Source organism: Centropristis striata, chromosome 14, assembly GCF_030273125.1.
Source record: "Centropristis striata isolate RG_2023a ecotype Rhode Island chromosome 14, C.striata_1.0, whole genome shotgun sequence".
Classification (NCBI taxonomy): Eukaryota; Metazoa; Chordata; class Actinopteri; order Perciformes; family Serranidae; genus Centropristis; species Centropristis striata.
In genome coordinates, this window is record NC_081530.1 from 15,802,374 (window position 1) to 15,828,411 (window position 26,038).

Consider the following 26,038-nt stretch of genomic DNA (forward strand, 5'->3'; position numbering starts at 1 on the left):
GTTCTAGCAATTTTGGGCAGAGAGCTGAAGTATAATGTGCATGCTAATGCAAAGCGTAACAGATGTGTGATCAATTTACAAATGCTAAAAACTACTACATTCAGGAGGCCATATTAGCATAATGGAAAGGAATGCAAAGGTGAAGAGGGCAATCGAATTTCTATCCAGCTGCCACGGACACATTTGATTACACATCCAGACGGCGAGTGAATACAGTGATAGTGACGGTTATAAAAAATTTCAGTGCTTCTTTTTATGATAATCACAGTCACATTCCCTCACTGACACGCTGGCTGCTGCAGGGTGGTATCACTGGTGGAAAATTGTGAATGACTCTATTCAGTACAGCACCATCCCGGCATATACCAGGAGCATCACCGTCATGGACATGCAACGCCATGAATGGTAATTTAATGACACAAACAAAAGTGATATTTGCACAAATAAACAGCAGCTGCAAGTGAGGAGGAACAGTGGGAGGAATTTTTCACACCCGTCTCCTGTGCAAAATGTTACTATACTCATCAGCAGTTCCCAGCAGTTTGTTATTGTACAATAATCTTCATAAACAGACATCTGCATATGAATGCAAAATGTCTACACAACGGAACAAGATTTTGATATCGTTCTTGTTTCTGTTTGAAATTCGAGCAGTAGTGACCAATCACGTTTGAGCAGGCTTTGTTTGCATGCGGAGAAACAAACACATTGGCTGCAATGCAATCTTGGAACCCATCCACTATCATCTAACGACAATTTAGCTTTTTTCTATCCATCCATTATCCTTAACAGGAGGGCTGAAGCCAATCCCAGCTGACAGGTCGCCAGACTAACACAGGGCAGACACATAGAGACAGACAACCATTCACACTCTCAATTTAGAGTCACCAATTAAACCTCAGCTGCATGTCTTTGGACTGTGGGAGGAAGCCGGAGGACCCAGAGAGAACCCACAGTGACACGGGTAGATCATGCAAACTTCACACAAAAGCAACCTGGTGTCGAACCGGCGACCATCTTGCTGTGAGGCGAGAGTCCTAACCACTCTGTGTAGCCAACTGTTTTCTAATCTATCCCTTTATAGAGAGATTAGATGAAATGTCAATGCAAATGGGACTGTATACAATAACCGGCGCACAGAGGAGGAAGTCTTGGACTTGACATATATTATCCAGATAACGGCAACAATTACTTCCACAGACCATAAATCTGTCAGTTAGTGTCTCAGTTAATCGATTTGTTGTTTGGGCTGAAAAATCCCAGAAAATTATGAAAATATACCAGTTTTCCCCAAAGCCCAGAATAACCTGAAATTTCTTGTTTTGTCCACAAGTAAAGATATTCAGTTTATTGTCAGAGTCGTAAAGAAACCAAAACAATTTTATATTTAATAAGCTGGAATCAGATCACTTCAACCTTTTTTCTTTAAAAAATATTTGAACCCATTTATTTGATTATCAAAATAGTTGGTGGTTAATTTAATAAGCCGGATGTCCTTTGGCTTCACTGCAACCTCAGAAATATCGGCTACTGCCTCAAGAGGCTGAATCGCTAGCTGACGAATAGACAAGCGGTTCCAAAATTGCTCACATGGCATTGTCACAGCCAGGTGAAGCGTTTAAATGTAGAGGTGCAGCTGCTCACTGTTGTTAAAAAAGGTCTACATCTGTGGGAGGAACTGTGCATTTACACAGAGTTCTCTTGACATGGAGCTCACTGTTATGTGACACCAGCGCTCACTACATATATAGACAAAGACACACTATCTATCTACTACTATATTTGGGCAGTCTGTGGCCTAGAGGTTAGGAATTGGGCTTGTAACTGGAGAGTCTAGGACTGAAGTACCCTTGAGCAAGGCACCTAAGCCCCCTGAACAGCTCCCCGGGCACAGTAATGTGCTGCCCACTGCTCCTTGCATGGTGTGGTCACTTGTGTGTAAAAAAGGATGGGTTAAATGCAGAGGTTGAATTTCCCCATTGAGGGATTAATAAAGTAATCTTCTTCTTCTTCTCTATGCAGTGCAATACAAAATAACAGCGGGAACACCGTGGCGTGCACTGTATTTGTGCTACGTTTGCAAGTATGGGGAGCAGCTAAAGATGCTCCCACACACCTCTTCGCAACATATCCTGTCCGAGAAGGCCAGCAATGACGTGCATCCTTGATAAAACCTTAATCAATACAGACAAAGGGGCACTGTAGCAACCGCCTACTGTCACAAATTGAGCACAATTACAGTAGAAATTAAAGGCACAGAGGAAATTGCCCGTCTGGTACTCAATGTGAATATACCCTTTACTTTCAAATCCCACTCTTATCTTAATTTGGAGGCATAGAGAAGAGGGTTATTTATCACAGCAGCGTTTGGGCATTATCACAATACAAATGGTTAAAAAGATCATTGTGTAGCCATAGTGGCTCACAGTTGATTCTCAGGTGTTCTTGCGTGTCTCTCATGTGCTTCTGATTTTGTCGGCTCATCTGTCTCTCTGTTGATGTGTTTTTCTATCTAACCATCTGCATAGCGTGACCAGCCAGCTGGCTGCCAGTCTTTCTTTGTATTGTAACTGGAAACCTTTCAATCCACACTGTTTTAGAAGTGAAGGCTTTCACAATATGAGATAAGTGATTATATGCTTTAATCTATGAAGATCAGAAACTTTCCATCCAAAATTTGGATAGAACAAGACATCACTCTATCAATCTGCTCATACTGTACCTGATGCAGCTGTAGTGTTTGAAGGTGCTGGCAGCCTTTTGACATTCCAGACAGAGCTGGATCGCACCTGGATAGTCTTCCTCCTAAAGGAACAGAGGAGTAAAGTCATTGAATGTATGAGAAACAGTACAGTACAGTCAAACTATTTTATAAATACGTAAAAGAGAAAACTCTGGATCAATCTGGATTAATGCAGTGATATATGTGTTTTTTTCCATGCATCAGTTTTGTTTGATCTTAAAAATGATTGTTCCTGCAGTTACTCTGCAGATAACCAAGGATTACACTCAGCAGTAGTCAAATCCATTCCATGTGCTACAGCTGACCTTCACAATAGATGGGCATTTGTGGGAGCATCTCCTGTTTGTGTGGGTTTGGCGTTCAATGCGGAATTCCCACTGATGTTTGACCTTTCAAGTCAATTATAAACATATCGCTGCATGTGTGTTGGTGTGTGTGTGTGTGTGTGTGTGTGTGTGTGTGTAGATGGGATCACAATACCTCGAGCATCTCGCTGAGTCTTACATCTGTTCTTTGCTGTGAGAGGAAGAATAACAAGAGGAAGACATGAAAACAGCATAAAATCACTAACAGGCTATAATATTACATTGTAGGTTATAAGTACCTTAATATTATTTACATGCTTTCTGGCTGTGACCACATTGGTAAAAAAAAAAATCAAATTATCTCAGCAAATAATTAAAAATGAGTATGTTTGATTAACTTTAATCTTAATTTTAAATCATGTGCGGAGGACCAGCTGCAATGATTATTGTAGACAATTTAACGGTATTTCAGGCAGAAACAGCTCAGGGGGGGGACTCCTGCAGTTTGTAGGTCAAATTCTGAAGGTGATCCAGAATAACACTGACAGGGAAATCAAATACTTCCCTCAGGACTACACATTAAATATATTAGGTTGCAGGTAAGAAAATAATGTTAAACCAACCTTAACAGTACAAAAATAACTGTGAAATTTGAGCACAGAAAGGTGTGTTTATTACCATAGACACAAAGTTTTACACAATTAATTAAAAGGATAGCTTGTAGACAACTGTTTGAGTTGTATACAGCGTTCAGTTAATTATACAGGTATCACACTGAATGCTGGAAAAAATCTGTGTAGGTCATGACACTCATCCTGAAAGGAATTAATTTTGCTTTGAAACCAAATCAGAATAACAATCCATGCAGGCCTCAAGGGCCCGATAAAAAGCAGGCAGTTACTAGGGACAAAGTGATCTTTTTTTTAAGGTAGGTCAGAGGTCAGTAAATAGATTAAATAAGGTATAGATAATGGGAGAGATTAGAAAAAGATTAGGGGTAGATTAGAAATAGAAATAGAAATTAGATATAGATGAGGGGAAATATTAGAAATAGATAAGGGGAGAAAACAGAAATAGGTAAAGGGAGATTTTAGAAATAGATAACAGGAGAGAATAGAAATGGATAAGGGGAGAGATTAGGTATAGATAATGGGAAAGATTAGAAATACATAAGGGGAGAAAATAATAATAGATAAGAGAAAAGTTTGGGAATAGATAAGGGGAGAAAAATAGAAATAGATAAGGCGAGAGATTAAAAAACAAATAAGGGGAGAGATTACAAATAGATAAGAAGAGAGAAAATAAATATATATGTGGAGAAAATAGAAATAGATAAGAGGCTAGATTAGAAATAGACATAAGAAATAGACATGGGTAAAGATTAGAAATAAATAAGGGGATAGATTAAAAATAAATAAGGGGAGAGATTAGAGGAAAAGATAAAGGGAGATATCAGAAATAGATAAGGGTAGATAATAGAAATAGATAAGGAGAGGGATCAGAAATAGATATGGGTAGATAATAGAAATAGATAAGGGGAGAGGTCAGAAATAGATAAGGGGAAGAATAGAAATAGATAAGGGTAGAGATTAGAAATAGATAAGGGGAAAGATTAGAAATAGATAAGGGGAGAGAATAAAATAGAGAAGGGGAAAGATTAGAAATAGATAAGGGGAGATAATAGAAATAGATAAGGGGAAAGATTAGAAATAGATAAGGGGAGAGAATAGAAATAGAGAAGGGGAGATAATACAAATTGATAGGGGGAAAAAATAGAAATAGATAAAAAAAGAGAGAAAACAAATAGATATGGAGAGAAAATAGAAACAGATAAGGGGAGAGTTTAGAAACACACACACATACATACAGACAGTAATACCATAACTGCTGGTCACTTCAGCTGTTAGAGAACTGTCGCTACAGCTGTCTGGTCTTTCTGGCAAAATGCTCATCTCCCTTTAAACTCCAACTAGTTGCAGTTTAGAACAAAATATTATATATTATATGTCAGTTATGTACGTTCACTTTACCAGCGTCTTGATGGTCCTCAGTGACTTCAGCAGGCCCGTCAGCAGTTGTCGTCTCCTCTGATTGGCCAACAAACCCAAGCTGGCTTCTGTGAACCCCTCCTTCGCCACGGTCAGTTGCCTTTACACAAGACATCACAGCACAGAGAGAATGAAGCATCAATATAGATTAATACTATTATGCTTAGCAGGCATTTAAAAGGACCAGTTGAACTCAGTAGTGAGGAGGGATGGTCTGTTACTGTTACTACTATACCATTTACCTGGAAATACATGTGCGAATATGTATGGTCTTGGTGTTTTAATGCAGAGGTTGCAGCACCAGAACTGCATTTTACTGAAAATTGCATGTTTTGACAAAGAGTATACGCTTTTCATATTTCAGGCCCACCAAAATGTGAAGCTGAGCATTCTGAATTAACAACACCAGAGACACAAATTATGATACCCGTCCTCAAATTTGCACAAAATGTTATATGGCTGAAGAAATTATTACACAACAATATACAGTAAACTATTACCACCCAAACGTTTTCGAAAAGTTTCTGACTTTATTTTTAAGGACAAACAAGACAGAATAATTTGTCATTTGTGACCATATTAACTGTCGGAGAATATATGAAGGCATGGAATGTTATCGCCGTTATGAGGAAAGCACTTAGTATGCAGATGCGGTTTGAATGGGCTATTTCATTTTGTGAATAGATGGTAGGAAATAGAACACTATTACCTCCTTGCATTAGTGCAAATGACTGCTGCCAGCTGCAGGTTGGTCTGTAAGGCCGTCACTCGCTCCAGTTCCTGTGAACAAGAAAGAAGTTAGTGGTAAAAACAAGACAAAGGAGCATATTGTTATCTATAAACATTGGGTAATGTTTCAGATCCCAGGAATTATTTACTATTTGGCGCTTAAACTGCTGAAATATCTATGAAGCGCTAAGAAACTGTCCTGTACTGTAGCTTTATTATAATGCTAAAGGATTGTAAAATCTGTAACACACAGATATTGTTCGACTGGTTCATTTACAGAGCTGTCAGTGGAATATGCCTGTAATAATACCAGCAAATGACTGCAAAGACACACACACATACGTTTATGAGAGCACTCTTCAGCGAGATGCATCCTGCTGTGAGCATTTTATGACAGATATTATACATGATCATTACATTATGGTAAGGCATGCATTATCAGCGCCAGAATATAATACAGCTCGGGAGAACAACGTCCAAAAGCCCACAGAAAATCAGAGAAAGGTTTTTTTCTTCAGAGCTTTGACATTAAGAAAAGGATCAATGAGCACTTTGCTCTGAGAGTTCAGTTATTATGCCACTTCAGTGACCTCGGCGAAGAACAAACACTCCCTCAGCCAAAAGCAGGGCCGAGGGAGAAATTGCATCGTTATTATATCTTCGATCTTTTTTTCTTCCTTTTTTGGTTTTTATTTTCTTGATCTGCCAGATGTCGAGCCTGAGGTGGGAGATGCTCGTTTCAAAAACACTGCCCTCGTAACACTGTCAGACATAAAACAAACTTTTGTCAAAAGAATACGGTCTGGGGAAATTCATTTTCAATGGTAATAAAACCAACACCAACAACAACAAGCGGCATTAAAGAGGCACTTCAGCTGTGGGTACGAGATCAAAGATCCCATTCACACCAATCTGCCCTCATGATCTCAAGTGCTGACGAAGACCTTGACAAGTCTTTACAAGGGTTGTTTCAATAGCCGGGCTTTTCTCTGAGGGGACATGTAACATGCGACTCTTATGACTCCTGAAATTGGAACTGTTAGACAACATCAGAGATACTAATGCTCCCATGAAAATATTTGAGAAAGCTTTTGGCTAAAATGTCAAACCATTTACAGCTTTATTTACTTTAAATTATGTTTTTTTATATTATTAGACTACGTTCACTTTGCTTGTGTTGAAGGAATAGTTCAACAGTAGCTATAAAGTTTGCAAATTAACATGTTATATCGTTGACTTTATCCCATTAAACCATGACTTGTCATTTTTAGACTTGGCTTTCACAGTGTGTACACCTTGTTTCCAATGTTTATGCTACACTAAGCTGGGGCTGGGCAATACAGACCAAAAGTCAAAGCTATATATGACATATCACAAGTAGTTTTATTGAAACCGTTTATTAAAGTGAACATAAATACTGTTTAACATCAGTTTAACAGCTACTTTAACAGCAACTTTTTTTTTTTTTTTTTTTTTTTTAATCAAAGCTCCATAAAGTGAGCATTTAAATAAAAAATATCTTAAATAAAAATAGCCTATGAAATTAAATAGGTAAATCTTTTCCTGAAATAAATACATTTATATGAGAAAAGAATAGTGAACATTACAAAAGAACTAAATATGACCCTAGTAAGCACAGCATTTATATATAAAGAAAGAAAAACAATTGAACTATATCGATATATGTGATGGTCTAATTCCATATCACATTTAAAAATATATCAATATATATTTTTATATTGATATATTGCCCAGCCCTACGCTAAGCTAAGCTAAGCTAACCAGCTGCTGGCGGCTGCTATATCTGTGGAGTTTAAAGATAAGAATGGTATCAGTATCTTCATCTGACTCAAGAAAGCTAAGCCAAGTATGTTCATGTTAAAATGATCACATTAATGCTTTTGTAAATCAAATACTACCCAAACATCAACAGCTCTAGAACACAGAAATCTTTCTTAATTTAGTTCATCAGCACCGGTTAGAAGATTTAATTAATACATAAGTGTACCACGGTGGCCTCGGTACACTCAAGCGTACATTAAAATGTGTCCTCAAAAAATGCTGATTCGCTCTTTGCAGCAGATACTGGTTGGGACTGGCTGATTCAAGTCGATCTAAACAATAATTTAGAGTCTGAATCCAACAGACTGATTCATATACTGGGAGCAGTGCAGCCACATCTTCAGCAGCCACGCCACTACAACTGTAAAACTTTACTATGTCTCCACTTAGCAATAGTAGGAATTTCACCAAATAGTAGACATCAACGTTCGTTATCAGTCTCAAAGCAAAACTCCTGACTATGAAAGTGATAAAAGTATGTATATCAATGTATAGTACATTTCATTTATACTGTGTATGGAGTCAACCCAAACAACTGTGGTCAATTATTTAAGGTAAGACTATTTGATGGAATCTTTAAGGCTACTTTGAGGACTGAACAAAAGCCTAGCTACTGCTTTTAACAACCCAAGTCTGTTTGATTAAAGTTTTCCTCCGGCAAGTGCTAAGGAATAGTGTCCCCTAGTAATCCCTCTGTGCCTTTAAAATTATCCCTTCTTCTTTTCATTTATTTTAAGTCGTGCAAGCAATGTCTTTTAACCCTTTTTGTTTCTTTCACCTTTGTCAATCCTGTATTTTATTGCACTTTGTGAACTTTTATGTGAAGCACTTTGGTGTGGCTCAGCCATCTATAAATGCTCTATAGAAATAAATTTGACTTCGACTTTGGTATGTAGTCTGGGTTGCTTTCACAGTGCACAAATGTAAGTGTACGAAACATTTTTTTAATATATTTCAGGAGGGGCGTATATGAAGGCGGAGGGCTGGAAGTATACTAGCAGTATTATTTCTTTTTGGTTGAAAAGTTGACAGTGGAAAATGTGAACATGGAAATAAAGAAAGCAACATGGAGCCGAACACATCATGAAATATCACTGTCTACGTTTTTTTTTACCTCGACTCCGTACTGATATATGATGGACATGATTTCTTCTCCGGTTGATCTCAAATGATTTTATAAACATCATTCATTGTTTTTGTGGACTTTATTCAGCATCTCCATTCAGCTGTATGTGTTATTTGGCCCAGGTGTCAAGCAAACATCAGCAATCCGTTGCATTTCGGTTCATTTCCTGTAATTGGGTCAGATTACGTTTACAGTGCAATTGAACCACACTAGGGTTTGTTCGGAAATGGGCTGAGACCCCCTCTCGTAAGTGGTCTCAGACCAGTTGTTTTGGCACTAAAGTACAATTGGAACGTTCACAAGCAACCAAACTAACCATAACAAGGATTTAGCCACACCAGATTTTGATAGAAACTGAATAAGCCTTTAAGGGTGCTTTCACAACCCAAAGTTTAGAGTACCCACAAATCAAACTATGTCAGTTGTTTTCTTTCCTCGAAAATAGTCTAATAGAAAAAAATAAATTAATATTCTACAGGATCTTTTCCATAGCAGCCATATGTTTCTCACCTGTGCTTTAATAGAAAAAAAGAAGTCACTCTTAGGCTTTTGAACCTATTGACTGAGTTTCACTGGCTCTCACTCTATGATCCCCATTACCAACCCACAGGTAATACTGTACACAGCACTTGTGCAAACACTCAGACTGTGATGTAACGTGGAAACACACATGCATTCAATGCTGTGCACAAACCCACACAGGAAAAGACCAAAACAGCTTGAATACACAAATTCAGCCTCAAACAGAATCACACACTCAGACGCACACACTCAGCATGCTGAGAGCTCAGTATGTAGCCTGAGGCTCCAATTTGTTGTTATACCACTGCTCTGAGCCGCCTATCCCGTTTGTAAGCTACACTTAACCTGACAGACACAGGGCTAAATCAGCTCAGATTGAGGAACGGGGAAATACAGTAACTGTGCTCAGCGGTGGACTCGGACGATTGCTCAGTCTCTTTTAAGTAGATAAAAGAGGTTAAAAAGCTGGTCTGCATGACTGGGATGAGCCAGTGGAGAGAGGCTAAATTCCACTATATAACATACAAAAGGTATGCAGGTATACAAATATGTATGTACTGTAAACATACAGGAAATGTGAGTCTACTCGAAATAAACAGGGTGCTGGTGTGGGAAGTGAAGGTCAAAGAGGAGGAGATGTTTAGCTATGAGGGAGAGTTTTTTTTCCAGGCTTCTTTATTCATATATTCACAAAAGGGCCTCCTGGCAACCCTCCAGCACATTGACTATTCACTGCCCATACATTCTAATAATGCGGCTGTTTGGGATTCACAGACGGAGTATTTTACTTTCAGCATATGGTATGTTAATGTCAATAGTCTGCAGTCTTGTCCAGGGCATACCAAGTGCCAGCTGGAATCTTCTCCAGCCCCCTGCGACCCTGAATAAGATAATCTTTTATGGATGGATAAACGGACAGGCGACAGGCGGATGTTTGTATCTCCAAATTCCCAAATGTTTGCTTTAAGGGAAAATGACCCTCCCCGCACAGCTCTACACATACTAACAACCCTGTTTCCTCCCCAGTGAAACAGCCGAAACACCCCGGTGTAATTGTCAGATATGACCACTAAATTACCAATCTCTTTCAAAGGGGGCAACCAAGGCAACACAACCAAAAGGCACCAGCAGTGACTGTGACGAATAAGTGTTTTTAGCGGAAAATAATTGAATACAAGTCCAAGCCGATTCCAGTGGTTTTGATTGACCTAGTCCAGGCTACCTGCTGTTAATTAATTTCAACTTGGACTCCAAGAAGGCAATCTTTCTTTCCTGACAAGTCTAATGGCTCCTACACACCACACAACTTTCAAAGTCATCAGATTGCTGTACTGATCACATTACACAACTGTCTGTCTAATAATGGGTTATCTTGAAGTTGTTGTGGTTTGCACATTACACGGGTGATTGACGACACGCATTACAAAACATTTTAACAGAAGTCTGTCTGGTCTCAACAGTACATTTATGCAGGATCCCATGTAAGACAGGTTATTTGGTACAAAAATGAATGTTGCAAAATATCAAGTGATGCGGGTTGTATATATGTGTTGAACTGCAGCAAAAAAAAACAAGGAAGAAAAAGTAAGGAATATGGAGGAGAGAGTGGTTGAGGAGCCTCGGGGAAGCAAGTATTGTCTGTTCTGCTTGCAGGTGTGTCTTGTTTTATCCGGAGCGCTAAGTGAGCAATTATCTTTTAAATTGTCTCCTTTTTATTGATTGAGCAATTTAACTTGTTACATCTGTAAACTTGAGGATATAATTAAAAATGCAGAGGTATGACAATGGAAAAAAAAAAGAGCAGCAATATGTGGGCAACGTAAGACTCAAGCTCTAGCCTCCGTATAACCTTCCACGTGAAGAAGCCCGATCTCACTTTTGACCCTCTTCCGAGCGCGTGTGTCGCTTGAGGGCAGCAACTGCGATCAGACACAGGGCCGACAGAAGGAAGGTTAGTCGCTACATGGCTATGACTCACATCCGACGCTTAGTGGGCCATCATTTCAGGCGCTGAGGCATGAGAGTGTGTGTCGGCACAATTTATGTGTCCACCGATGTGTTATACACAGAACACAAGCACTTGGGAAGAAGTGGCATTGTGCCTCGTGGCTGTGTTTCTGCAGCAGTATGTGTTTCTGTGTATGTTTGATAAAATATCATCCACAAGAGATAAGAAGCCCTGGGAAAGAAAGCCTGGTGGAGAAATTGATGAAACATGTGGTGAACAGAACAGGGTAGAGAAATTTTGCCAGATGGTATATAGGCTGCTTTACAATTCTGCAAATCAAAAGACAAGCACCGGTTTGGTCTATTTTCATTTTGGTTTGTCGGAATGGTTGGAAATGGTGTACTGGAACTCTGTCCTTCCTCTCATTGTGACATTAATGCGGTGGATGTAGAAACTGAAGTGCTCTCTGAACTCCATGGGGCATTTGTAGACCAAGTGAACGAGGGCTGAGATGGGTCAATGGAACTGCCCCCAAAATCCCGGCAACGTTTGCTAATAAGCCCGGCTGTCATTTTGACTGTGCAGAGTCACAGGGAGGGTCATAGAAATAATGATCAATTTGCTATTCATAGACCGACCTTCAGGAGCCTTAACAATGATGGTAATTTCACTGCATTTTCACTACATACCAAAATGTGTCCAAGCTGTCAGTCATCCACTGTGTCTCACTGGGATCAAGGCTTCTCTGACTAGACACTAATTCAACATACTCTACCAAACTAAAGTAGTATATCTGATGGGCCTTGTGGAGTGTAACAGCTAAATCAAACACATGAAAAGACACACACACAAATATACAAATTTAGGTTTTCAACATTTTCATCTCATGCCAAAAACACTTATTTTAAAGCCCACTTGATGGAGCTACAAATTAGATGAATTGCACACAGACAAAAACATGATGCTAGCTTCTGTAGCTGCTCCAGCATCTGTGGCGAGTTTCATTTACCAACTAAAGCGTAGATATCCATGATCATTAAACCTCCAAAAAAGGTGATAGAGTCGATTCAAACTACTCTTAACTCATGTTTTTGAGAGGGTCAAGAATGTTGCTACGGAGGAGCAACTAATCACCATGGTTCGATTTCAGCCAAAAGCCGAACTGAAACATCTTGGGGTTCAGATAGTTAAAGAATAAAACCAAGGTTGATACATCGGTTGGCTGAAATTTGCCTATTTTAAATATATCGGTATCTATCGTAGTGGCGTGTCCAATTTGCACTGATAAGAAAACTTTTTTACAGAATATAATGCAGAAAATGATGCCTGTGGTGATTTGGAAATGGTGTCGTCATCATCACGTTCGTCCAGTATTCCTCCATCCTAATGATGGCTGAAAAGCTACAACAAAAGCACAGTAAGGTGTGGGACTACTTCACAACTACTCAAAATATGGGGACGTAGTTCACAATGTAATGCATAGTATGTATGATGCATAATGCTGTTGAATACTCTGAAAGGTATTTTAGAAAGCAGCCTTATAAGTACCTTTGCAGTGTCATATTGGTGCACAATCTCCATGGAAAAGGTGTATTTTCATTCTAGTTTTAAAAATTATATCTACTGCTATTTTGGTAATAGGTGAATTTTCCCCCAGTAAAATCTGTATCGTGACATATCAACGGGGCCTTAAAAACAATTATTCTGATTCATCACTATAGCAAACGCGGTCACCTGTAATCTCTAGTCTAGCCCAAAAATAGACTGAATATCTTCTCACTTGATATGAAGACATCATCACACACACAGGTTCATTTCAGTTCATTGCAACTCCACTAAGCGATCAAAGGAGGGATTTTATAGACTCATTTTAATTCACAACCTTACTATGTTCTGAATAAAAACTAGATTATTTCATACTTTTCCTTATCCGCGGATTGAGTCAGATTTCCTATTGCCATGGTTACGGAAATTCCACCTTATTTCGAAAGCTGACACAGGAACGCATCCACTGACACCCTGATATCAAAACAACCTGATGTCCAATCGTAAGAATGAAAAAAAACAAATGGCAAATATAACAGATGTGTTTTTTTAGATGAGCAGCTGGGCCAACTTAAACGGTTGTTTAAGGTGGTCTTGAGATGACACTGGAAGCTTACCTTGACATAAGAGGGTTGTTTCTCCAGAATGAGATCAGCGACCTTTTTAGAAACCTATGGAGAGAGAGAGAAGGAGGGGATGAAAAATGTAACATAAAAAAAGAGTGAAAAGACAGTTTGATGTTCTTCCCAAATGCCACCCCACAAAAACAGCTTGGGCAGTGCAATCTTGCCATCAAGTATGGAGCGAGAATAACAATCACTGCTGTCTGTGTCTAAAGCGCAATAAAGCCGAAGCCTTTTAAAAGAGCATCTCCCTTTTTTTCTGTTTCATTTCATATTATGTCTGTCTCAATAGCATTACTCCTGCTTCTTTCAGAGAAGCCACTGTTCTCTCTGTTCCTATTGTGTTTTCCAATGTTCTCTCCTCTCCTTTGTGCCTTTTACCAAGTTGACTCACAGCTGAGGTGAAATTGTAATTAACTAAAGAGCATGTCGCTGCTTATGGCATCAAGCACGAGGTTCAGCATGGTCATGAGATCGGTATGACCCCCTGTTATGAGTGGAAAGGAAAAACCTGAAGAACACTCAGGGTCAATGGAAATGGAATGAATCGTAGCCTCCTCCACACTGAAGGACCTTATAAACGTCTTACAGATTGGAGAGGGAGCTAAGGTTAACACATAGTGATGACTCTCATTCAATACTTTTTCAGAACTATCTAAAAAGTTAAAGGATCATACGCTGTCTGTAGTCCTTTATTGCAACTCACTAGTGTCATTAGACTCTCCTTATCTGGTAAACGCAAGCTTTCGATTATGAATTTAAAGTCTTGAAACTGAAGCTAAATAAAGCCATTTCGCACGGATTTGCATCTGAAAATTTATAAAAACTGATTTGGGGTTTTATGAATGAATGTGGATGTTCCCCAAGAGGAAATAATATTCATAAGGACCTTGATTTCAGTTGTTTTCTGCCTGCGAAAATATGTTTGACGAACGAAATCCTTTGTTCCGAATGATGTCATAACTCCAGGTCATGGCTAGAGTAGCGAGCTTCCAAAACGGGTGAACATCTTTTCAACACCCAATTTTATACAGCACACACCACGGTGACTACCTCAAATAAAGGAAAATTTATAGTGAAGATGATAATGTAGCCGATATGCACTTGCTAACATTACATGTTGGTAACTGAACAGAGTTATACACAAGAGCTATGTGTGATGAGTTTATTTTTTGTGTAGTTATGTCCATTTATTGTCTCTACGTAAAAAAAGATTTTCTGCTAATATAAGTATTCTATTTTTACAGTTATATATTTTTATATTTATAATTTATGTATCTAACGGTCCAAAATGTTCATGTCCCATTAGTGCATTAACTATTTTCAAAAAAGACAAAAAGTGTTTCCATCAAGCTTTTGTCATGCAAATCTTCAAAATGTGCACAGAAATTTTCTGATGGAAACACTACTAGTGAAATACATGAATAATATGAAAATATATTCAGTACTATTCAGAAAAAGTGCCAGAAATTTGACAAGGAAACAAAAACAACAGTGTGAAATAGTGTTTGGAAAAAATGCCCAAGACACATCCTCAACCTTTCACAGAGCTACCCCCCAAAGCAGACCAGAACGCCACCCAATGGCAACCCACCGACTATAACATTTAACTTCTTATAAGGAGTGAAAGAGTCTAAACACATAATGGAAACCAAGCAGTGAGCAACCAAAACCCTCCCACCTGAGCCACAAGGCCAAAGTCATTAGTTCTCAGCTCACCCTCACATACACAAATGGAAGCTAATTTTGCAGCAATTGGGTTGCAAAGCGAGCACATGTAATATTTAGCAGATGGAGTAAATGGTGTCCAAAAGTAGTGACTGACAATGAACAATCATCAACTCAGACACACAAAAAGACAATGAATGTAATTTTTCTTGGTAGGGACACAAACCATGAGGGAGGGAAAAATGAGCGAAGTCACAGAAGACAGATGCTTTATACAGACTACATTCTACTGCTCACACACATCATCTATTTGAGTGAAAAAAGCCATCGAATACAAGCGTTGATAATAGAGATTTAATATGTTTGGACAGTTTGCTCATTAGCAAGAAGGCTGTAGACTATAGATATACATAGGCTTATAATAAATGTGTCTGAATGAGAACTTGTTTGCTACTTCGTGCAAGTGTTTACTGAGATGTATGAGGCAATTAGAGCTAAATTAGCTAGCACTAATTAGGGTTGGTGGCAGTGAAAAGTCTCAGACAGCTAAGAAATAGTGAAGGTCAGTCTTCCTGATTAAAAGAGCAGAGACAGAGTCAACAGTGAGTGTTTCTATTGGTAACACAGAGCAATGTAACCTGAATTCACTTTGAAGTGGTGTCTATTTTTTTAATGCAATGATGTCATCTCTTATGCTCCATTTTGACTCACACACAATACCTGAAACTTCCTCTGCACAGCAGGGCACCGTTTCAGCCTGGCTGAAAGACAGGAAGGCATTGGGCACACAGGCAGGGTTTAGCAAAGGTTGCATAAGCATTACTAACGTTGAAGAAAAAAGAAAAATGGAGCAGTGGGAGAGAATTCATTATTGCTGCAGGAGGGATAGTCATCTCTAGCTTTCAAGTTTCATTAAAAATTGAATATGTTCACCCAAGTTATCAACATTGCCTCTCTGCAGCCTACATTTCTGTGAAGAAATGTCACTTTAAGGTGGATGGGAAGGTAAAATGCACAGCTCATTGGTTGTACCTACAAAGGCAGCACACACTTTACATTAAAGAGCAAACAAAATTACGTATTTTTGTAGGCCAACCTGGAAGTAGCATCTCTGTGGGATCTCTTTAGAATTTGCCTGTGGGTAAATGGTAAATGGACTGCACTTATAGAGCGATTTTATCCAAAGCGCCTCACACTACAGACTGCACTCATTCACACACACACACACACATTCATATTGGTGGCAGAGGCTATCCTAAAAGATGCCACCTGCCACAGATGAACGCAGCATCGGGAGCCAATCCATTTTGCATTGGATTTTGGAGCATTGCAGAATATAAGATCTGTGGCAAACTCACGTTTCTGATGCTGAACACCACTTGTATGATGCAACCGACGAAATTAAAAAGCTAACATTACACTATAGCGAACTACGCAATGGTCACATGACTTAAACGTCACTGCCGTTATGCTTCAGATGTCTCCTACAAGCTAACCAGCTGTTTTGACAAGTTATTGAAACCATAGCCTAATAAATAGTTTATTAACCTAATCTACAATCTACAAGAGTTTGCAAAAGCTCTGAAAAACACCACTAGATGCTGTAAGGCAGACTAGTGAGAGATTTCCTGTCTGTGTTCGGCGTGATGATGTTTTATGTCCCTGACAACCATTGTAGTCTTATTTAGCCACTTGTTAGCAACCTCCTTTTTGTTTAGTAGTAGTGTTTAGTAATGTATTTTATGTTGTACAACAAAACGTGAATATCTCTTCAGCTTGTGTTAACCACAGACTTTATGTCAGGGATCTTACAACTAACTCATTCAAAATCGTCTCATTGAGTTTAAGAGGAATGACCCTAGGGTGCTAAAATGCTAACTTAGTTCCTGGTTTAAGAACTCATTCCAGTGGCGCCCATTAGGAATTGATTCATTTATATTAAGTATTACTGGTAATAATATAGCCGTTCAAATTTTGAAACAGATAAGGATTTAGATGACAAAAGGCAGTCCATAAATTCCACTTCTTTTATACAGTCCATGCTCTGGACCCTGACATTTTTTGTATGCGCTGAAGTCTCGCTGCACGAAAAGGTAACTGGCCCTGAGATGAGCCTCTGCAGGGGTGTGTCAAAGATGCCAATTAAGCTTGGATCCTGTGGTACAGAAACAAGGCAGTTCCTCTCTTCTCCAATACTACAGAAAGTCTTTTCTTCCCTACAGCAGATGACTCAGGAGAAGGGAAGGAAAAAAAGGGGTATTTATGTGTCAACACATCAGCTCATACCTCACAGCAGGAGGGAAGAAAGAGTAGCAAACAGAAGAACGAGGACATGCAGTACATACGGTACAGTACTGCATCTTTACTCAAACCCAAACCCTCTTCTACACAAACAGGCACGCACACATCTACGTCACGCTGCTTTACTGCCTCATCATCTGGCAGGAGGGCATGTCGTCACACAGCAGCCCCATGGTGAGAATCTGAAAGCACTATTATCACTTCTTGAGAGAGTTATGGTCTATTACACAGTGGTGCCTCTGTAGGCTTGTGTGTGTGGGTATGCATATATGTGTGCCGGCAAGTCAGTATGTGTCCAATATGAATGCACACATATAGGTTTGCCACCTACAGAGATGGTCTTTCCCTCAGCAGCAGCAGGAGATCGGCACTAGTTTGGTGAATCATAACACGTTCTCCATCATCCACATGTATGACTTCAAAATACAATAAAGGCATTTCAAAATATGTGTGATTGATTTTTGTTGCAGTAGAATGTCAAATGAATTCCGATTTTTTTCTATAAAAGTGAAAAATAAAAATTCAGCAGCCCCTTCAATCTGTGCTCTACAAGCATCTTTCAAACATTCTCTTTTTCAAATTTTTTATTTGCGGTAACATTGATTTTACTTTCGAACTGCCTATATTGAACCAAACCAAAGCAGAATTCAACCACACTGACTCCCTGTTATGGAAGCATGTTCTTTTGCTGATACAAAACAACACTTTATTCTAATTTATTGAGATGCACCCGTATGTGTATGTAATGTAACTTCCTCAACTCTTATGGTCATATTTTTGTGGAATTAGCATGCACAATTGCAATTTGATGATTGCCAGAAAGAAAGACAAGAAAACATAGCCTGTCAAAACAAATATAAACAAATTAAAAGAGGTATGCACTGAAGATATTTTACAAAAGCCTCAGGGCACTGAGGCAGACAAGCAGGTAGAGGGTCTGCTCATTTAGGCTCAGGCTTCCAGGTTTGTGTTGATGAGCTTGCTGAGAAACATAGCTGCAAATTTTCTGCCTGACAGCACACTGGACCAATTACCAGGCTTATTCCAATGAGGTGCCTTCCGGCTCACAGCCAGAGAGAGAGACAGAGAGAGGGTATGTGTGAGAGTACGTTTGTGTTCTCCTGGGCTTTACTAACTTGTAGGTCTTGCCATGCCACAGGCCACAACGTCTGGAGAATCGTCTCAACTACACCGACAGCTCTGTGGGCAAGTGCCAGAAACGTCAAAAGAAGGGACGTGGTGGAAGAGCGGCATGTATGAAAAAGAGGAGCCGTGGAGGGAATGGATGTGGCAAAGTACAAAAAAACAAAAGTAGAGCCGAGGGAGCGAAACAGGTGTGCGAAAGTAGAGAAGCTTGTCAGGAAAGAGAGTGAGTGGGCGAAATCTGCACTGGACTGTGAGGATTGAGGCTGCAGAGGGGAAAAGAGCTGCTTTCTCTACCACGTGTTTCTATAAATAGAGTTTGTTGACGGGCCAGCTCTCCAGTCTAAAACTGCAAGTACCTGACTGACCTCAGAATGACAGCCACTATGTAAATGGTCCTGCTGTGGCCACAAGTGGGAAACGTAGTCACTGACGTCAGAAGAGTCTACAATAAGATTGGGCACAAACTGGCTACTGGGTGCAGGTCCTTTTTGGCTAAAATGATTGCCCATCAACGAAACAAATCTTGGTGTTTAGGGGCGTCAACGTTCCTTTCTCACCTCACACACACTCAACATGTTGACTGGGTTGGAACACTGTAAGTTGTCAGGCATGCAGATAGGATCCTTGGGGTGCTGTGCAAATTGTAGGAGCCTGAGATTAACCGAGATAATGGAGCAAAGGCAGAAGCTCTAAGATTGTATCTACATTAAAACAGGTTTTGGGGGAATTATTTTACAGATGTATTAGTTTTGTCTGCAGAGTAAGCAAGTAAGTTTTAAGCTGTTTTAAATTACTGTTTTTTTCCTGAAAAGCTATTAAATAGAGTGGTAGCTGGAGAGGTGCTAGTCGATTCCAAGGCACAGCCAAGGTGCCTTAGAGCAAAGGAAAACCTTTTGTTTGATGGTTTGGACTTTGGGACCAATTACAGAAAGTAAAAGTAAAACAAGAAAAAAAAATGAGCAGGACAAGTCAGTTGGAAAATATATATATACATATATATATATATATATGTATATATATAAATAGGGACAACATGACAACATGGTGGCTGTCTGCAGTAAAGGTCTTACTTTTCACTACCTCTATGTAAAGCTGGGGACACACTACACAACTTCCACAGTCTTTACAGATTTTGAAAAGACTTGGAGTACACACTACATAACTAGTTTTTAGCAGATTTTTGATTTTTGATAGAAAATGTTTATTTTTTTACTTGTGACCTTCTGAGGTCAAAGTAAAATTACTTCTAGAAAAACAACAAATATAGCCTCTAATTATGTCTTGTACTATGGGAATCATGGGTAAAATCTGGCAAAAAGTGTGTCCACATCAAATACATTTTTCACAAAAGCAGTTTCTCTCATTTTAGGTAGTTCTTATCATGCTGATATATGCTCAAGGGTTCTTTTTTTTATTTTGGTTTTGATTAATTATTTGATACTAATAAATGGCAGTATAACGTAATGATTGACAGCTGTGATTAGTCGGGCGGGACCTAAATGCCATGGCTTCACCAGCACAATGGCAGCTCTTGTATCCAGGACATTTTGGCTTCATTTTTGTATAATGGGAGGAAGTGAAGCTGCATCATCCATTTTTATATTCAGTCTATGGAAAAAGTTATCACAAAAATTCAAGGAGGGTAAGAGAGAGAGGATATGAGAAGACAGGAGAAACCATCTACAAACCAATGAAATGCAAGTATAGGAAGATGCAGGTGTGTGTGTGTGTGTGTGTGTGTGTGTGTGTGTGTAGGAGATACTTACTGCTGCCTGTTGTCTCTTCAGCTTGTCTCTGTACTCCTCCAGCTCCTGCAGGTTCAGCTCAGGTGGTAGTTTCTATAATCACACACACAAACATACAATCTTGTTGTTTGTTTACAATACATCCTCCTACACAAGTGAAAGCACCAGAGACTTTTGCAGACACATCCGCAAACACATTCTGTAAGCTCTTCAAACTTCTGTACAGGTGCATGCTGCTTCAAAACATTCAGCATAGTAAAAAGTTCCTGCTTGGCGCATGTCAGACAGAGAAATATTCGAAGTAAAACTGTGGAAGTTCTGCTGCTCGGGGCCATATCAGGGATTTCATTTATCTTGAGAGAGCTAATCTTCATTCTCCAGCATCTTAATTTTTCTAAGATATCTCACTCGGCGTCAAAAAAACTTAAGCTGAGCTCACTGTGGATAGCTGTAGCTCTCCTTATTCAAAAAAACAAACAGAATTTGCTCAATAAATACACTTTGCCAGATCATAAGTAAGATTAGTCGAGAAGATGGGCGTTATTTAGTAAACAGAAAACAAACTCTGCTAAGGAAAGGAGATATTACAAATCCATGGCCCAAAGGATGATAGGTAATTACTTTCCCCTTGACTGAGAGTCTCATTTCAGATGGTGTAGCAATACCAAGATAAATCTAATGAGATTTCACACCCTTCCTCTGTTGAGCGGATGCAATCCATCAATCCAGACGTCGATGGTACGCATGCGGCTCAGCAGAAAGTGTAAGAAACAGCAGCTCAGGTAAGAAAGAGAGTTAACTCTGCCAGTCTGATGAGGTTCAACGCACAGGGAACCATATTTATTCACATTAGAAATGCAATATTTCCGTTATCAGAATTAGTGAAATGTGGTGGGTTTGATGGAGTTATTATTTTATGGACGGGCGTGGGAACTTAATAGTCTCTTGTTATCATTTTACAAGTGAGTGGCGCTAATTCAGTCGATAGCGTGCACGCTCGTTCATGTATACAGAGAGTATCTGACCTCCAGTTCGTGCTGCACCATGTCGAAGGAGTCGTTAGAGAAGTAGACCTCCTCGATGCTGTCGATCATCTCCTGCTCTGCCTGGGGGTCGATGGGCTGCTCCCTCAGCTCCCGCAACTCCTCCTGCATGAGGGCGAGACAGATAGAGACGGTGACAAATAGAGAGAGAATTAAAAGATGTCCTTGAAGTGTGCACTTTAGAAAGTTAAGACACGTCTGGGATAAGAACAGAAACAGGCCCAAACAGAGAATTACATCATTTCCTAAGTAATGAAAACGGCAAACAAATCCTCAGATACAAACATAAAAAAAAAATACTTCGAAACAGAGAAATAGGGTAATACAGAAAAAAGAGGAAAGATGCCAAGGCAAAGAACATTAAAGGGTATGTAGATAGGATTAAAGGCACAAGAGGTACACAAGAGTCTGAGGACACGGGCAAGGGTGAAGGACAAAGTGAAGAGAAGACAGAATAAAAATGAGGAAGAGAACATGAGGCAAGGAGAAGGAAAGATCAGGTGTAGTGGTGAAAACCTGAAGAAGAGAAGCGTTAATCGCAGAGTTTGGAGAGAAGATTACAGCTTGTTTCGTTGGACAGCTGTCATGGGAGATGGAGGGGAGCCTTGAGAGGAAAGACGAGAAGAAAGGAATGACCGAGAAAAAAAACTACAGGGATTCCCCTTCACAGCATCTCTGGGAAACATCAGAGCCTTATTGATTAACATGCTGTGTATCCGTCGAGGCTTATTGCTGCAGCTCCTTTTAGATGAAGGGTTTTAAGCCAGCATTCCCAAGGAGCCGAGATATAGCCTAGTCACGGGTCAATAACATAAGTGGTTGGTTAGCAGTATACAGCAGGAAAAGCAGAACAAGACTCAAGACTGTTTTCCAAATCACTTCCTATTTGTTGAACCATTTTATTTGAGAATTCTCCCACATTCCTGGGTAGAATTCATGGTCTTTATAGTGTGCTTAAAAAATTCCAAACAAAGCAAACAAAGATTCCATGGCAATGCATCACACTTTTATGCAGGAAATGAATGCAAAAATTACCAGTGTGCCACCTGTCAGTGATAATGCAAAGTTAGAATGATTCAGAAGTGTCCAAAGCTTTAAGTAGCTTTAATAAGGCTTCATTCAACCCGCCCACCCTTCATTACTTCATTACCATTTTTGGATTAGCTGTTATTTTTTATAACTGACCTTAACCAAGTGGTTTTGTGGCCAAACTAGTTCTGTGTCACAACATAATAAATGAGTTTAAAACAGCTACTGTTTTGAAATAGAAATCGTTATTTTGAAGGATATCATATAAACCATCTATGCTGCATTTTTTTGTAAGAAATCATAAGATGTTGCAGACCTTTACAATGGCTCTTTAGAAACCAATAAGTGACCTACACTCATGTTTTATACAGTCTGATGAGAAGAAACTCAGGGGATCACCAAAGTAATTAATCCACGGGGGAACATGAATATGTCTACAAAATTCAAAGGCAATCCATCCAACAGTAACTGAGATATTTCAGTTTCCGACCAACTTACTGACCATAAACGCCATCCCTGGACTCACAGAAAAACATCATACATTTTTAGTAGCTAAATATTAAATTACATCTCATATAAAGAGAACAACTCATGCTAAAAGGGTTCACTTTATACCCTGAGTGAAAATGCTTCATTTGGGGTAATGCTAAGTCTAACAGCACATTAAAGCCCAATGGCACTAAAATTAGACCACAGACTGGAAGAAGGTAAACCAGGATGTGGTATTATAGGATAAATGTGATCTATTCACCCCCTATGCATCCATATTCTACTCGGATATACATATAGGCATTTCTATCAAAGATTTGCACACGTCCTATCATATAGACTTCAGATAGAAGACACTGATCAAGAAAACCCTGTTACACACCCGTCTAAGCACAAATATTTTCTCCAGCTACTATCAGCAAAAAGCATGCAGCAAGTCGATGAAGTGTGTCAGCCATGTAACTGAATCTGCCTCTGTGGGTGAGAGTGCTGAGTGACATTTATATTCTGCGAGTCATTTAAATGTTTGCAGTAAAATACAGACCCATTTAAATCAATTACAAACAGAAACACTGTAATATACCGTATATACATTTTATACAAGGCAACTGGGAGGGTGTTAATAAAGAATTTGAATGTGTGCATGAGCTGTGTGTTTGCAATGCACAGTCCTCCAGGCGAGTGTGTGTGCTGCCATGTTTGAATCAGGTAAGGGAGTGAGCAAAGGCCCCGGGGGAAATGTGTGGGTGAGTGTGTGAGATTGGAAAGGAGGGGTGGAGGTAGGAGATCACGCTCTGCCATCAAAAGGGGTGGGTGGTAAATCAGCTCAAATGAGAAGGAAAGCGGAGAAGGGGAGGGGAGGGGATGAGGGGGATGACTCATTGGTAGCAAAAGTTAGAGCGAAAAGAAAAAGAGAGAGGAATGAGCGAAACAAAAGACAATGATGTGAAGCCACTCCAGCGTGGTTAGAGCAATTCACCTCCTCTGTGTCACCTGTGTCTTTCTCCTCTCCCCCTCTCAGACTCCCACCTGCAGTGACGAACAAACTCTAAACATCTTTAAATGAATGGCTCCCCGAGAGGCTACCTCGGGTTAAATAATTCTCTTCCTTCCCTGCTGACGCGTGGGGCGCTAAACAAAACAGACGCCCCCTGTGTCCCACATGTGAAACCCAACATCAGCCGTTGTGAGGCTTTGATCAAATTTCACTTTGAAGGATGAGAGACAAATAATCCCCCCTCCCTTCCACAAATTAATGAAATTCTCATCTCGTTGCAGAAATTAGAAATCTATTTGCATCCAAAGTGCAGGACGTTCAACAAACGTTATCAAAGAATCAAAGTGCATACTCATCGGGGGGGCGCTGATTCAATGCAGAAAATCAAGCACTGAACAAAAAGGTGCTTAACAACACGGGGGCCATCGATAAAACGGTAGACTGAATAAACAAAAAAGGCAGGCTTATGAAAAATCCAGCGAGACATTAGAAGAGAAAGACGGTGGGCTGAGGAGACTGACAGGAGGGTCAATTATTTCCACTATGGAATCATTCATTAGATGAGCAAATCAAAACCTCCTCATTGTAATCAGCTTTGAATATTTATGCCAACTCAACTGGGTGCATACCCACATCTGCCCCTACAGAAGGGTTTAACACTGTTGTCTTCTGGGTAGGGTTGTCAAAAGTATCGATACTCAAAAAAGTATCGATACTAAAACATTGTATCTGGATACGATACTCATTTTAAAAAGTATTGATTGTTATTTATTGTTCCAATTGTTATTATTTGTTTTATTTATTTTTTACACTACCTCAGACCTGAAGCTTGTTATCATAGTTGCAGTTTCTTTTTATTTTAAATATTTAACCTGTGGTTCTGTTAATTTTTACATGTTGCATTTTTCTTGTTAATAAAAATATTTCTGTTAAATTTTGGGGTCTTTGTTTTTATCCTTGTGGTATCGAAAATGGTATCGAGTATCGAATATTTCGGTATCGAGTTGAAAATTTTAGTATCGTGACAACCCTACTTCTGGTTAGGACACAATCACGACCAATAGCAACATTCAGGCTGCAACACTGCTGTCAGCTGCAAGCTTAACAAGTAATAGTACTGAATTTAGTATGTGATTATATATCCTTAACAGTAATTTTGCACAAAAATCAGTTGTTCTCTACATCTGTGATGTCATGCAGTTGTGTGATATATGAGTGCATATGCAGGCCCTTGGGAGCATAATTAGCTGATTTCAGAAAAAAAAAAAACTTTTTGGGTCACTTGAGGCCATAACACATGTGAAGTGTCAAAGTGAGCTGTGATGCCCCTAAAGATAGCCTGTGTAAGCTAATGACAGATCATCAAACAAGCCCTCCACACAGAAAATACATACTGCACACTGGAGGCACTCAGCCAATCATATTCATCAGAAAATTTCAGGAGGTACTACATTTATGAGTACCGCTGCATTCAGCCTCTGTGAATTAATGCTTTTTGTGTGTGATGAGTGAACTGAGGATGACTCCTGCTGGTGGGAAATGGTAACTGCATGTACTTGAGCACTAATGGCAGGGTTATAGAGGAACTGCTGTTTGCCTCAGGGAAACTGAAGCCTCCAGGAAAAAACGATGTTTCTCTAAACAAAGATAAATAATATATTTTTTCATGTACCAGCTTGTTACAGAGCTTAACTAAAATTGTCAGAGTTTTTTTTTTTAATCAATTATTGATTAGATTATAAAATGTCAGAAATTAGAGAAGAAATGTCCGTCACCATTCCAAGGAACCCAAGATATTTGCTTTGTCTGACCAATAATCCAATATCTAGACATATTCAAATAATAAAAATGCATACAAAGACAGATTTGAGGAGTTGGACAGACAATAATCAATAATCTGCTTATTTTTACTGAATTGTTTTCTGGAAGCATTCATTTTTGGGTGTATAAAATGTCATAAAATGACCCCCCCAAAAATGTATCCACTCAAGTTTCTTACTATGATATAAAAATAGAGGAAAAAAAGCCGGCTATCTCCATAGTTTATAGGCTAAAAATAACTGTAAAAATAAATTGATTATCATAAATAGTTGCAACTTCTTTGTTATTGGTTGACTAAATGATTAGTTGACAATGCTTGTCGTTGCAGCTGTACATTGTTGCTTGAAATATACTTCATAAATCAAATA

At 39.2% G+C, this 26,038-nt stretch overlaps 1 protein-coding gene across 1 annotated transcript in view; it reads right to left on the bottom strand.

Annotated features, from left to right (window-relative positions):
- Nucleotides 1-26,038, bottom strand: part of vps50 (VPS50 EARP/GARPII complex subunit) — a 117,025-nt gene that overhangs the window by 84,567 nt on the left and 6,420 nt on the right. Inside the window, exons 3-9 of the mRNA XM_059349701.1 lie at nt 21,317-21,439; nt 20,313-20,384; nt 13,426-13,479; nt 5,806-5,876; nt 5,079-5,196; nt 3,224-3,259; nt 2,723-2,805 (exon numbers count right to left, since the gene is read on the bottom strand). Of these exons, the coding sequence (XP_059205684.1) occupies nt 2,723-2,805; nt 3,224-3,259; nt 5,079-5,196; nt 5,806-5,876; nt 13,426-13,479; nt 20,313-20,384; nt 21,317-21,439 (557 nt within the window). The remainder of the gene's footprint in view (nt 1-2,722; nt 2,806-3,223; nt 3,260-5,078; nt 5,197-5,805; nt 5,877-13,425; nt 13,480-20,312; nt 20,385-21,316; nt 21,440-26,038) is intronic.